This window comes from Crocodylus siamensis, chromosome 7 (genome assembly GCF_052110815.1).
Source record: "Crocodylus siamensis isolate JL-2025a chromosome 7, ASM5211081v1, whole genome shotgun sequence".
NCBI lineage: Eukaryota > Metazoa > Chordata > Crocodylia > Crocodylidae > Crocodylus > Crocodylus siamensis.
In genome coordinates, this window is record NC_143401.1 from 79,737,367 (window position 1) to 79,751,392 (window position 14,026).

The 14,026-nt window shown below is 48.1% G+C and overlaps 1 protein-coding gene across 6 annotated transcripts in view; it reads left to right on the top strand.

Moving 5' to 3' along the window:
* CTBP2 (C-terminal binding protein 2) overlaps nucleotides 1-14,026 on the top strand; it is a 260,667-nt gene that overhangs the window by 240,072 nt on the left and 6,569 nt on the right. For all 6 annotated transcript variants that reach the window (XM_090057531.1, XM_090057530.1, XM_090057532.1 and 3 more), the window contains 5 exons: nucleotides 1,316-1,522; nucleotides 7,926-8,140; nucleotides 8,757-8,887; nucleotides 10,132-10,259; nucleotides 12,274-12,391. In XM_090057531.1, the coding sequence (XP_089913657.1) occupies nucleotides 1,316-1,522; nucleotides 7,926-8,140; nucleotides 8,757-8,887; nucleotides 10,132-10,259; nucleotides 12,274-12,391 (799 nt within the window). The remainder of the gene's footprint in view (nucleotides 1-1,315; nucleotides 1,523-7,925; nucleotides 8,141-8,756; nucleotides 8,888-10,131; nucleotides 10,260-12,273; nucleotides 12,392-14,026) is intronic.

Genomic DNA, 14,026 nt, shown 5'->3' on the forward strand with positions numbered 1-14,026 from the left:
GGTTTTTGTGACTTTGTTTTCCAGTGTTTTGCAACTGTAAGTCTAGTGGTTTTTAACAGTTTTCATATGGCCTCAAGATTACGCCTAATGATGGGGGCTTGTTGAGCTGATGTATTCATCAGCCTGCCCAGCTCCTTCTTGCTGCTCTTCCCTACTTGTTACCGTGCTTCTTGAACCCTGTAGGTCATTCCATGGCAACTCTGTGTCTTCCCCCTCCATCCCTTCCACCTTCCCAATTTCTTTTCAGATACTGGGATTGATCCACCGAGGCAATGTCTTAACTGTAGATAGCCCCTGTCAAACTAAGGGTGTTAAAGTAAAAATGAAATAACTACTAAGCTACAGAGGGAATTATCACAGAACGATGTATATTAGCAGCACTGAGGGACTTAGTTACTGCCTGAGTTGCTTTGCTAATGTGAAGCATTGCTGGTGGCCCCTGACAGGACAGCTGCCTTCAGTTAAGGGTTTCTTGGGAGATGGATAAGATGCAAATGAAGACAACTGAGTGCAATGCCAGTTCTTAGGACTGATCCTTTTACTTGGGAGTAGGTGCATGGGTCCTTTCTTTATAATTAGCGGCAGGTGATTCTTCACGCAAGTGTTGCTCAGTAAGAACAGCAACATCAGGCCCTTTGCATCAAAATGGGGCTCCCAAGATGGTAACTCTTCTTTCAGAACAAACAAGTGAAAGGAAGGTATTTATGAGAAGGAAGAAATTTGTCAAAAGAGTGTAAGTGACTTCAGTTTGTTCCATTTTTGTAAGCTTTTCTACAGATGGACCTTCGCTAGGCATAGTTATTTTAGACTAGCTGCTCCTGAGTGACCGTGGGTGGACACACTTATGCCAGAAAAAGACTGTAATTTAATCCAGTTCCAAATTGTATCCACACATGGAGATAATCAAGAATAGCTACCGCACTTATAAATTCACACTCAATCTTAATCCAAGCTAGCTTTAAAGTGTAGACAAGTCCAATATATAAATGGTGTTTTCTTACGTGTGCTTTTTCTTAACCTGGCTTGCAGGGAGTAGCTGTACATATGATGCAGGCAGTTTAATTATAAAGCAGCATTTGCCATAATGTTCCCTTCACAATCATGGTATTTCTGAGCAGGTCCCTTTCAGCGGCAGGGTGGGAAATGGGCTACCGACAGCAGCAGGAAAAAAAGTCTTTACACTAGGAGTTGTTCCAAGCCATTTCCAGGAGCATTATAAAACAAGCATAGTTTCATTAGGGAGAGCCTGGGGATACTGCTGGCACTGTGCATCACTGAGACATAACTTTGTTTTTTCTTCTTCTTCTTCCTCTAGGGATTGCCGTCTGCAATATCCCATCAGCAGCTGTGGAAGAGACTGCTGATTCCACCATATGCCACGTCCTAAACCTCTACAGACGAAACACGTGGCTTTACCAGGCGTTGAGGGAAGGGACCCGTGTGCAGAGCGTGGAGCAGATAAGGGAGGTGGCCTCAGGAGCAGCTCGGATCAGAGGAGAAACTCTTGGCCTCATTGGATTTGGTATGTCGGCAAGAATGGCAGACAAAGCCCCGCACAAGCCTCTCATTTCTAGCAGAGGTGATCTTGAAGAAATGGCCATGAGGTTTTATTTTGTTTGTATCAGGATAATTTGTCTTGCCATTTCTTTGGAAAGAAGCACTTTTCTTGGAGTAACTGCAGCCACAGTGGGAGGTCCATAGATTCAACTGCTTTTAAACTGAGGCTGTGCAAAAACTATGTCCCAAGGTTTTGGGGGCAATGAGTTCCTTTCTTTATGAATAGCAAACCCAGCCTCCTCTATCAAGCTTTCAAAGGCAGCAAGAACATTGGTGAGACGCTCCTCTCACTGGTAGCCCAGTGAAGCTCTCAGGCGTTAGTCTTTCTCCCTGCAGCTTTTCCATGAGGATCTTTGCCTTTAAGACACTGACATCTTCCAATGCTCTGGTCTCCAGAATATAAGGCCAGCAGGTTATAATCAAACTGTTACAGTTTCTCTAGCATCTGACCAGTAGCGATTCCCTTGGAGACCACGGCCAGGCCACACACAGGGCCAGGCCATTGCTTTAAGTTTTACACCCACCCAAAGAACGTAACACTTGAATCAGCCATTCCTGAATATTGCCCCACATAGTTGTCACAAAAGCATCCCAAGGAAGGAATTGTACCCAGCTTCTGCTGTGTTCCAGGTTTTCTCTTCTCAGAAATTATTTACTACTGGCCCTGCCCAAATTACAACTACCCCCACAAAGGAACCCACACCCGCTGTAAGGTGCCCCATCTCCTGGTGACTAGGCCACAAACACCTTTGCTCAATAGGTCTACACCTCCCTTGGGTGATAGAACTAGCTCTTCAAGTAGGCACTCAAGCCTTGTATAAGCCAGCAGTCCCATTTGAGGAGCAGATCCCAAGCCTTGCTGATCAATGCACTGGGGGGGAAGGGAGGTGTGGGGAGGTAGTTCCTCACAGTGCTACTCCCTTCACCACCCTCCTGCCTAGAAGACTGTTCCAGCCCTGGTTAGGCAGCCATGCTGTCCACACAGTGCCAGGAGATTGTGCAGCATCTAAGGAAAGGGGGAGCCTCAGAAGCCTGCTAAGCAGGGAGCTGCCTAAGCTTCAGGAGCAGAATGCACTAGAGGGGCAAGTCATCAGCACCTAAGCGGCTGACTTGGCCAACAAGTAACCCGCCACTGACCAAGCAGTTGCCTCCCCCTGCTCACGTTGACCCCCTTCCTCCCCACAAGCACAGGTGAGGATGACTGCCTCTGCAGGTAAGCGTCTTTAGTACATGCTGCAGATGTGGAGATTTTGGGTCAGGTCTTTGCTGCAAATCAGGGTGCACTGTATCTAGGTCTCCAGTATCGGGTGTCTAATATCAGGTCTCCACTGTCTTAACCACTAGAATCTTCTGCCAGGTGTGGGGGGTAGTGGAAGCATACGCAGAGACTGTCCCTTGGCTAGCTTCTGTGAGGGCTGTCTGACTTAGGCATACTCTCATCCTGCTGCAGGGTTTGGCTCAGACTGGTGACATGTGCCTAGTTAAGAAATCAGTTAGATAGCCCTCCAGTCAGCACATTAGCTGGAGAGTGGCAGCTTTAGGAGATCTAAGTAATTTAGGTTGTAGTTCCTTACTTTTCTGCAGTAACCACTCATGCCTGGGCAAGTTGCAAAGTGCTGGGTCTTACTCCCCTTTCCATAGCTATGCAGAAATGAGCCACACCCTAGCAGTGGGTGCATCTATACATGCATTTGATTCGGGATCAGTTTACTCGCAAGTAAACACTCTCGGGCAGGCGTCTACACATGCAGGGAAGCAGGAGCATATTTGCTGCTAATGGCAGCAAACCTCGCCCACTTCCTGTGGCCCTGCAGTGGCCCCTGCCACCACCAGAGGGAGCTCTAGACTTCCCTGGGGTGCTAGCTCAGTGACTGGCAGGAAGCATGGGGTAGGAAACTTCTGGCCTGAGCTGGAACATTACACCCTGCCCCCGGGTGCTGCCTGCTGCCAGAGCAGGGACAATGTCCCCCTGCCCCAGCAGCAGGGAGCTCCTGGCCCTGGCTCCCCGATCAGGGGCAGGGGACATGGAAAGAGCTTCAGGGGTAGGGTAGGTTTCAGCCCTCTACCATGATCCACTGGTGGGGCAGCTAGTTCACTGCTAGCTGCCCCACTGACAGATCCATGGGCGACTGGTGCCTCAAGTCAGGGGGGGCATGTGCCCACCCTGACACCAGTCAGCAGTGGGGGGGTCCCCCAGCAGCCAGTCACGCTGACCAGGGGCGTGGGGGGCAATCTCACTCACCAAAAAGCAGGCGTGTCGCTTCCGGAAGTCCCGCAGCCACTTCTGAATTCAGCATGGCCACTTTTGCCGGAGGCCACGCTTCCCAACCAGCGCTCGCAGGGTAGGCACCAGTGCTCCCGCCTGTTGCCTAAGCAGGGAGCACAACCTGACAGGGGGTGCACATGCACCCCTATGCATCACCACTGGGCAGATGGGACATACCACACCCCTACAGCTCTTTCCAATCACCCAATCCCATCCCCCACTCCACAATTGCAGGATGGAGGCTACAGAGCCTGTTCCCCACTCAGGTTCACGAGTGTGGAGCTGGGCAGGGAACAGTGGGGCTCAGGCTGGGAGTTAAGGGCTCTCCCAGCACCGGCCCTGCGTCTGCAGATCTGGCACCGGGACATAAGGTTCTCTCAGCCCCTGCTCCCCAATCACGATCTTGGAGCAGGGAGCTTGGAGCTCCCCGCTGCTGGGGCTGGGGACATAGTCCCTGGCCATGCTCCATAGCGGAGCCCACCCCAGCAGAAGGCAGCTCCTGGGGGGCAGGAAGCAATCTCTCATCTCTCGCCTCCAGTGGCTGGCTGACTGGAGCAGATTTGGTCCTGGTCAGGCATCTACACAAGCACTAATGCACCATTACTAATGAAAAGTAAATTTGCTACTAGAATTTGCAGGTAGCAAAGTTACTCATGATTAGAGAGGTTTATTATGCAGTAAGCATGTGCATGAGAGGTTTAGTGTACAGTAAAGCGTCTTGTGTAGATGCATCCAGTGGGTTCAGAGCTGACCAGATCTGAGGAAGTCATTGGTATTAAAGATGCCTCAACAGTGGGATGAAGCTGCAGGGACTAGAGGCAGCTACTTCTCAGACTAACAAAGTTTAGGGAGCCCTGGGTTAAAAGTCCTGCCAGTGTCATGCTGCACCTTAGGCAGAGGCCCGATGCAGAATGGCAGCTAGGAAGTGTGGTCCAGTGGTTTTCACAGCCATTATTACACATTTACTTTCCGCTGTTCCCCTTCAAAGCCCTTTGCAAATTACAGCACCCCTGAAACAGGCCAAAACCTAGTGTTCCATGTAAGAAACACGGAAGCTGAGGCCAAGACGAGAACTAACTACCCTGGGTCACAAGACTGTTCCCTGCAGAGCCAAGTTCAGGAGGGCATGGATCCTAGCTCTGAGGTTGACCCGGTACATCATATAAATCAGTGGCCCTCATTCAGCCTTTTTAGACTCAAGGCACCCTCCATAACTTTTCTGAATTCAGCAGGCCCCTTGTTAAGAACCACTGCCTCAGCTTACCTCGGTGCGTAGCATCACTGTGTGCGGGGGAGAGAACCAGGGCAACCACCCTGGGCACTGCCTTTGTGGAGGGGCTGCAGCTGGAGCAGATCATGCTGCTCTAGTAGGCACAGAAAGAGTAGGTGCTGCCCCAAAACTACCCCGGACACAGAGCCACACTACTTTTGAACCAGGTGAAAGTGCTGCATGTTTCTTGTGCAGAGCCTTACTGGGAAGCAGGTGCAGGAGCAGGCATCCTGCCCACTTCAGTTACCTGTGAAACCTCATGCGGCAAAAGCACCTGCATCTGTCACAGTCCTGCCCAATCTGGCCCCGCACGCCCCTCCTGGCAGTTCCACCTGACAGTGGCAGCAGCGTGGCAGCTTGGAGATTTCCCTTCGTTTCTGTGCTTCTGCAGGCTGCCACACTGCTGTTACTCCAGTGAGCAAGTTTCATCCCGTCCGTAACTCCAGCAATTGCAGAGGTGGAAACCAAAGGGTAGATTGAGCCTTGTGCTTTCCAACCGGCTGTAAGAAAGCTAAACTATTAAGAACAAAGATACAGCACCAACCTCGAGGGAACGGACTCCTCTGAGTTCCTAGCATTAGACTTCATTTTAGGGCCTGATGCAGGAAACGGTGTTGCAAGCATACTGCTCGTTGTGGGTGCAGTTGCATCCTAGCCCTGAAGTCCCACCTCAGCATAACCCAACACCAGACAGGCGGGGGCAGTAAAGGGACAGAGCAGGGGCCTGTCCCTTGTCTGGGCAAGGAGGTTGCATTGTACGGAAGGGCAGCGTGTCAATCAGTCACACCCCAGGACGCACCATAGCCTTATTCTAATGAGCACTTCAGCATGAATGTGCAGTGCCTGCTTATTTGGCTTTAACTGCATTTCTGAACAGAAGAACAAGGACTAAAGGAGTATGTACTGAGGCAGGAGTTGGTTAGCTGAGTCCAGGCAATGACATTGAATAGGAATGACATTGTGGATAATGACCTGCTGATTGCACTGCAGATGTCCCTCTTTATCAGAATAGCCTTATTAAACCTTTGCTTCCAAACCATGACAGTTGTCTTAGTCATGCCCAATTAAATAGTCATTCAGCAAGAGTAGGAAAGAAAACAACTACAGCAAACAAGTTGCTCTTATAACTAAGGCACTTTTTGAAAAAAAAAAACCATTGTTTTGCTGAACAGAAATGTCTCAGTAAAGGATTTTTGTTTCTTATTACGGCTTCTCAAGTTGCAGCATAATCAGCAACTCAGCTGAAAGCTGCAAACAGGCAAGCACCATATACGTGCAGAGAGCAATGCTTTGTCAAATGATGGCCTTTAAATAAGATGGGAAATAGTTAACAGGCATGTCTTTGGGGTTTACCTTTTAACACTCTAGCTGCCAATATTGTAAAGGTGAATGCAACCTTATCCTGCTCCACGCTGTTACACAGTTATGTTTGACCTTCAACTAAGCCAACAGCTAGACAGTCTATGCTGAGAATTAGAGGCTCACAGATGTCATGTCTGCAGTTGGGTGGGGGTGGGTAGGGAAGGGATGTCAGTGTGATAACAAGCAGATACGGGGGGCATTATACAACTCACTTGGGTCCTTTGTGTTTGTTCTTTCACCAACCAAACCCAGTACTAAATGGAATGGTACATCACCAGGCTCAGGGCTGGAGTTCGGCATAAACATATCAGTACCTGGTTAGGGAGACACAAGGTGGCACATGGAGGCACGTGTTCACGCTTTGGCATGGTTATATTTGAGCCCATGTCAGTGTGGATCAGCTCAAAGCACTTTACAAACACAGGTCAGTGAATCGTAGTAGCGCCTTCTTGAGAGACCCAAGTAGTAGCATCCTTGTTTTAGAAACCGATTCCTCAGTAATGCTGAACTGCCCCATCCTGCCTTATCTTAGAAACGCCAGGATCTTTTCTGGAATTGCTGGACCTTATCCCTGGTTGCACACCTACAGTGCAATAATAGATACTTTCCACTCTGCACATTTGTAGGCAGGAGTCCCAAGGCTACTGTACTGAGGTCAGAGTTGAAGGGAGTTACCTAATCTCTCTGCTTCTGTGCAGCTAGCTAGATCTAGGAGGGGACCCAAGCACCAGGCTGCCACTTCAGGCACCCAGCTCCAACATTCCCGTGCCACCAAAATGCTCAGAAACCTCCACTCATTTAATCCAGTAGCTGCCTAAATATCCCTTGGTAAAGTTCCCATAGCACCTACTTCTGCCAGTAGGTACGCACTACTTGGGCTGCTTGGCATGGCAGGATTTCCAGCCACATACTCCTGTGGCCCCCCCATCTGCAGGGCTCTGCCTTGTAGGTGTTCCCAGTACCTGCCTACTGGAGTGGGCACCAACCCCGGTGCACATGTTCCATTAAAACATTTCCCAAAAGGCAAAAAACCCAGGTTTGAATCCCCACTCTGATTAATTTAGAGCACTGACTTGACACAGGTTTTCTACCTCCCAGAAGGCAACCTAACCATGAGGGCACTGAGTATGGCAGGGGAGCTCTCTCAAGCTCTTCCACATTGTATAAGTAATTAAAATGTCGTAGGAACAAAGACTTGCAACCTTATTCTCTTATGCTGCAGGTCAGTGTCCTGGGTTTCTGCCACAATCGGTCACAAACACTCCAAGCGCACCATCTCAATCCCTTTGCTTATTCCCCACGGGGGGGGGGCCGAGCCCCATTCTCATTGCTGGCAGCTGGAATTTTGACTAATAGGAGCTCTGCTGTCCAGCGCACATTGTACACATGCAGTACCGTTACAGTGCCAAGCCGCTTGAGGTCTCTGACGCTCAGCAAGTTAAAACCCCCTCTTTTTCTATTTACACTTAGGTCGCACTGCGCAGGCGGTGGCAGTTCGAGCCAAGGCGTTTGGATTCAATGTGATATTTTATGACCCGTACCTGCAGGATGGGATAGAAAGGTCCCTGGGAGTCCAGAGAGTCTACACACTCCAGGACCTGCTGTATCAGAGTGACTGTGTATCGTTGCACTGTAACCTTAATGAACATAATCACCACCTTATCAATGACTTTACGATCAAGCAGGTAATTTACCTTATCTGTAAAACAAAGAAGAGCGGTTTGTGGTTCCAGCTGCAGACCCAAAGCATGTTTTCGTTGAATGCTGGAGCCGCTGCTATCGCAATGACAGTGAGCAGGTGCAGATAGTAATAATATGTGTGTTTGTCTTGAGATAGTTAGAGTTACATCCAATGGCCCATCTGTCTCTTGCACATAATGTACCAGGTGATAGCATTGTGGCAGCTAAGACAGAATCCATTAATGCAGTCAGAGACAGGAACAAAAATACTTTTTCTCTGACATTTCAAACTAGAGTTCAGGCCTTTTAAATAAAACCCCTTGGTAGTTAGTCCACATAAGAACCTCTTTGTTAGCTTTGAAGGCTTTCTTTTGGGAATAATTCTCTGGTCGTGACCTCCAAACCTGCACAGATAATATACAAGACAGAGATGTTTGCAGAGAGCACAATCCAGCGGTATATACCAGATAATAGCAGTCAGAGATTCTGCATGTGCAACCCAGGATTTGGAAGATGCCTGCAGATGACATTCCCTACTGTAGCCCCGGAAAGCATGTAGCAGTAAATGAGGAGATTTAGTATAATCACTGAACATTCTCTTATTTCCTCCTGGCCCGTCAGATGAGGCAGGGAGCGTTCCTAGTAAACACAGCACGCGGTGGGCTTGTGGATGAGAAAGCCTTAACTCAAGCCCTGAAGGAAGGAAGGATACGAGGGGCAGCACTTGACGTGCACGAATCGGAACCGTTTAGGTAAATAACGGCTTGCATTTTGCTCTTATTAAAAGCTGCACATACATGGCCACTCTTCACCCTACAGGGGTCCTAGGGCCCAGCTCCCAGGATCTGCCCTGCGAACGGGAAGCCCAGAATTCCTGGAGTCACGAATGGGAACGTGCAGTAGTCAGTGCTCTAGACCCGCACCCCGGGGAAGGCCTGCTTAGTAAGCTGTAGATGCTACTTCAAGAGACGCTGTTGGGTCCAAGTTGCATGCCATTACAAAACATTTGCTACTGGACAGTGAAAAGGCCAGGGGTGGCAAGCCAGTCAGTTGGGCAGTCAGTTAACTGCATATTTTTTGACCAGTCAAAGATTAAAGCAATTTTGTGGGGAATGAATTTTTTTTTCCTTAGTTTTCTTTACAGAAGTATGATTTTTTAATATTCTTGACGTTTTTTAGTGGAAAAAAACTATGCTTTTTTGTATGTTATTTGACGGTATTGGCAAATTTTTACAATTTTTAACTGATATTTGACTGGTCAGTTGATTGAAGTTTGTTTGACTGGTCAAATACCCAACCCTAGATGAACCCAACAGGTTTCAGTTTGCGTCCAGTGCGTTTCTCTTGGACGCCAGCCTGCGGCTGGTGAGTTCAGAACCTGCACGTGAACGTTCTCCTCCTCGCACGTCATTACCATTTCTCTTGATCGGCATTTACAAAAGCTTTGGGGAGGAGGCGGGACGGTTAAGCACAAATTTACAAACACACACCTGCCACCCAGCTGTGTCCCTTTAAATCCCAGCTTTCGTGACTGTCCACCTTTATTGCCCCTGCCATCCATAGTTGAGAAACAAAGTCTGCTGCTGACAGATGAGTGATGGTTGCTGCTGAAGTGCCCAGTCATTTCTCTCCTTGTTAATACAAATGATGGCATATTAGGCACAATCATCCTCCAGTTTGAGCTCTCAAACCCATCTGCTCTTTTTAACGCAACTGCTGACTTTCATGTAGTAACGTCAACCCCAAATGACCTAGGAAGCCCTGTGCTGCACCAGTATTTCCACTCTGTTCACATTTCCTCTCCTGCTGAGCCCATCATGAGACCCTCCACCCATTCATCTTAGGGGTAGACAAGCCGGTGATGTGCCACCTCAACCATACTGTGCTGGCGGCCAGAACTGCGCCAGCTGGGGAGCGGCTCACAGGTGAAGGGGGCTGGCCATTTGGGCTCTCACCCTTAGTAATTTATTTACCCTGATTTTTCACATTCATATAGTTTTGCTCAAGGTCCGTTGAAAGATGCCCCTAATTTAATTTGTACTCCGCACACGGCTTGGTACAGCGAGCAGGCGTCGCTAGAGATGCGAGAAGCTGCTGCTACTGAAATCCGGCGCGCGATCACAGGTATCTACTGCAGGGAAGCTGTTTATCTTGTGCACATTGTGTGTGTTTGCCTGCAACATGTGTCCCAGGGCTGGGCTCAGAGGAAGGAGCCCTGGACGTGGCACAGCTTCCCACTGAGCTGCTGTACTTTGAATGACTCCATTTATGGCCCAGTATAAAGAGGGGTTGAATAGAGGTAGATGTGATGCGAGTGCTTAAGTCTTATTACCCTTCTGAGTGGGAGAGGTAGGAAGAAGCTCAGTGACTTAGTTTTCAGGAGGTGCTAGGCACCCACGTGGAAAATGTGGTGAGGGGCTGAGGGCGGGGGGAACACTGATTTACAAGGTTCAGGTTTCCCTCGCTTTATGCTGTACATGCATTCCTGGAAAACAGTGCATCTTATATTTACATAAAGGCAACCCACTTTATAATGTAATAAATATGGATAGTGTTCCAAGACCTCAACTACTGACCCCCAGACCCATTTCTACCACTCTTACAAGACAAATTTTACACATAAGCCCAGGGCGGTGCTGAATGTTACCATCATGGGCATGGCAACTGCAGAAACGTGTCACAGAGAATGAGCAAGGAGCACAGATCCACGTAGGAGAGCATATTTTGGTGCGTATCGCTCCCACAATGCACCACACAAAGCAGCTGACTACGGGCTTGCACCACACTGATCGCATAAGAGTGAATTTACCTCACATATAACCAACTTTGCCAAAAAAGGGTCCTTGCCTAAGAGACAATTCACACATATAGAACCCGCGTGAAACGAGGGAAACCTGTGCAGAGAATTCTAGCTGAGACCACCGTTTAGCGCTGAGTACCAGTGTTGGTACAGTTTGTTTCTATTAGTTGTAATGAATGGTGACAGAGCTGAGGGTGCAGACAGACAATTAATTGAATTTGTGTCAAATACTCCTTGTGTCAGCTGCTATCGTATAGCTGTGACACTTGTCCTCTAGCCACACAAGTGCAACAGAGCTGTTGCATATTTAACATATAGGACTGAAGTTGCAGGTTCTTTGCATCCCTGCAGGAGCGTGCAGATGTGACTATTAGAGTATAACATGCTGTCAACATGTCTAAGCCTTTTTAAAGTGATTAAAAGTTATGTCTGTTCATATAGCCTGATGCCGAGTGTGCATTAGTGAGCGTGTGCATGTACGTACGCACAGGCGCATACGGGGCTGCGCCCACACACCTGCAAACACACCATTTCTTTCACAATTAAACCAAGACTGTTAAAAAATAATCCACTGCTAAGACTGCTGTAGAATAACTGTACAACATGTGCATCAGGGAGCTTGGCACCCAGAGGGCTCTGGGTACTAACCGTAAACTACAACACGCTAAAGCACAGAGCCAAAAGGGGAACACCAAAAAGCCAGTCCCCAGCTTCTCTCCTGGGTTTGGTGCAGGTACCACTTGCATGCAGCTAAGATTAGGACTCGAGTCTAGGCCAGCCCTACTTAAACCCCTCCATGCCTCAGCCCCACTGTTTTGGGGGGTAGGAGGGGATAAGCTTGTGCTGTAGGACTGTGCTGGGTAAGGCAGCATACCTAGAATAGCCAGGAGATTGCAGTAGAGACCAAGTTGGCAAACTGCTGGCCCCGACCAGGAAGTTTACAAAACGTAGCTACAACCCCCCTTCCTCCATCTCTTTCTATACTAATGTCCCAGCAAAGTTTTGCTTTTGCCACCCATCACCTTGCACCAAATATTATTCCTCTTGGGGCCGAAGCCTGATGTCTCACTGCAGCTTTAACAAAATCAGCAGACAAACCAAGCTGATAAATGTTAGTGCACCAGAATCACAAAGGCCTAGCACAGGGGACTGCTGTTCTGGCTCCAGCAACAGAGCTCATGTTATCCAAAGAGTTCCACAAAAATTATGGCATGCTTTCACAAGCATGCATGCATCTGCACACACTAACAGGCACTATGGACGTGGGAAAACAGTAACGTATTGTCTGTCAATCAGTCTATAACTTGCCTAGCACTTACTTTAATAATTCTACTCCAGGTCGCATCCCCGAAAGCCTAAGAAACTGTGTGAACAAGGAATTCTTTGTCACAACAGCTCCATGGTCAGTAATAGATCAGCAAGCAATTCATCCAGAGCTCAATGGTGCCACATACAGGTAGGATGAAGTAAAGTAATTTCATAACCACTTCTAAGGATAAAGGTTCCCTTACTGAGATGCAGCTTGAATTCCATATGCAACACTGAAAACATGCCGCTTTTTCCCCATCTCTGTGGATCTGGCTCCACAGAGGAGCTACGTGTGGTTGCTCTGCAGTCATTCAGGAGGATTTACTGGGAATGTCCTTATTTATTATTCTGGAGGAATCCTAGTTTTACATGTTGATTCCATCAAGGCCACAGAATGGCTATTGCCATAGCGTGGCCTAAATGTATAGTTTCTGCTGCAGAGCCTGCTTCACTTCCAGCTGTATTCCTGGAGCAGCACTTCCTGGAGTCTGTCTCATCTCTTGTGCTCCTCACTGTGGAATAAACACTCGATTGAAAACTCTAGCGACATTCTGAAAATGCTCTCAAGACTCCATAAGGCGTGGAGGCACTTTTGCTATGGGGGGGGGAGGGGCGGGGGAAGAGGGGTATTGTTAACTTCAGTGCAGCAACCAAAAGGACAAGGGGAAATGAGTAGTGATCTGTTTTTCAGCCTTCTATTAAACTCCCGTAATGAAACACAAGAGACTGGGCACCAGTGTATGCTCTCTCTGTACAACAATTCCACTGTTGCATATAAGAGTTACGTACACAACTGTTCGTGATGCTTTGGTAGAGTACATGTAAAGCATCAAAACTGAGATGTTAGCCCTTGGGTTTTCTCATGCTGGCACTGAGATGTACCCTTCCAGGATGGGCAGCATCATGTTGGTGCAGGCTCTTGCCTTCACTGTTGGACATATACATTTTTACCACTGGTACCCAACCAACCCACTTTGTTAGCACCTTTTATACGCACTGAAGCAGAGGGTGGTGCGTTGAGTACATGCTGTAAAACACGGATGGGTAAAACAAACAAAAAAAATACATTTTCAGTGAAATGGGCAAGTCCTGTTTGAAGGAGACTGATGCTCATGCATAGTTGCATGCGTGCGTTTTTCCAACAAATGGCAGAGACCAGACTACAAAGTTGGTAGTTAACCAACAGCAGGTCAAAATTAAGCAGTTGAAAGCCACAATGGAGAAAATGAGCCAAAGCACAACAGGTGTTTGAGTAGAAGTATCCATCTCATTGTGGGGTGGGGTGGGAAAAACCCTGGTTTCAATGGGATTCAGAAGCTGTGATTGACAGTGACCTTTTCTCCCTCCCCAGTTAAGATGAGACTACCTACTTCGTTTGTCACTTTCTCCTCTGACTTCCATGTAAGTCTCCCCCTGCTGCCCAACTTCCTAGCTCCACTGCCTCTTTGACCCTGTATAGACTTTGCCTTCTCCATACCAGTGCTGCCACCAGCTTCCTCCTTCCCACACTTCAACAGCCACCTTTTCTTCTTAAACTCAGCATTGGTTTGACTCCCTACCTCCATCTTCCTCTCCATTATGATTGATAATGTAGCTTTCCTCCATCCACCAAATTAACCATGAGAACAGCTGTTTCACTACCCCTCTGCTTACTGCACCTCTAGACATAGTAGCACTAGAGCTGTCTTTCTCTCCTCTCTCCACTGTATCGTCAGCTGGAACTTTAACGAGTTTTGCTCCAAACAGGCATAGTTTAAGTTTTCTGGAAGTTTGAGGTAGCTAG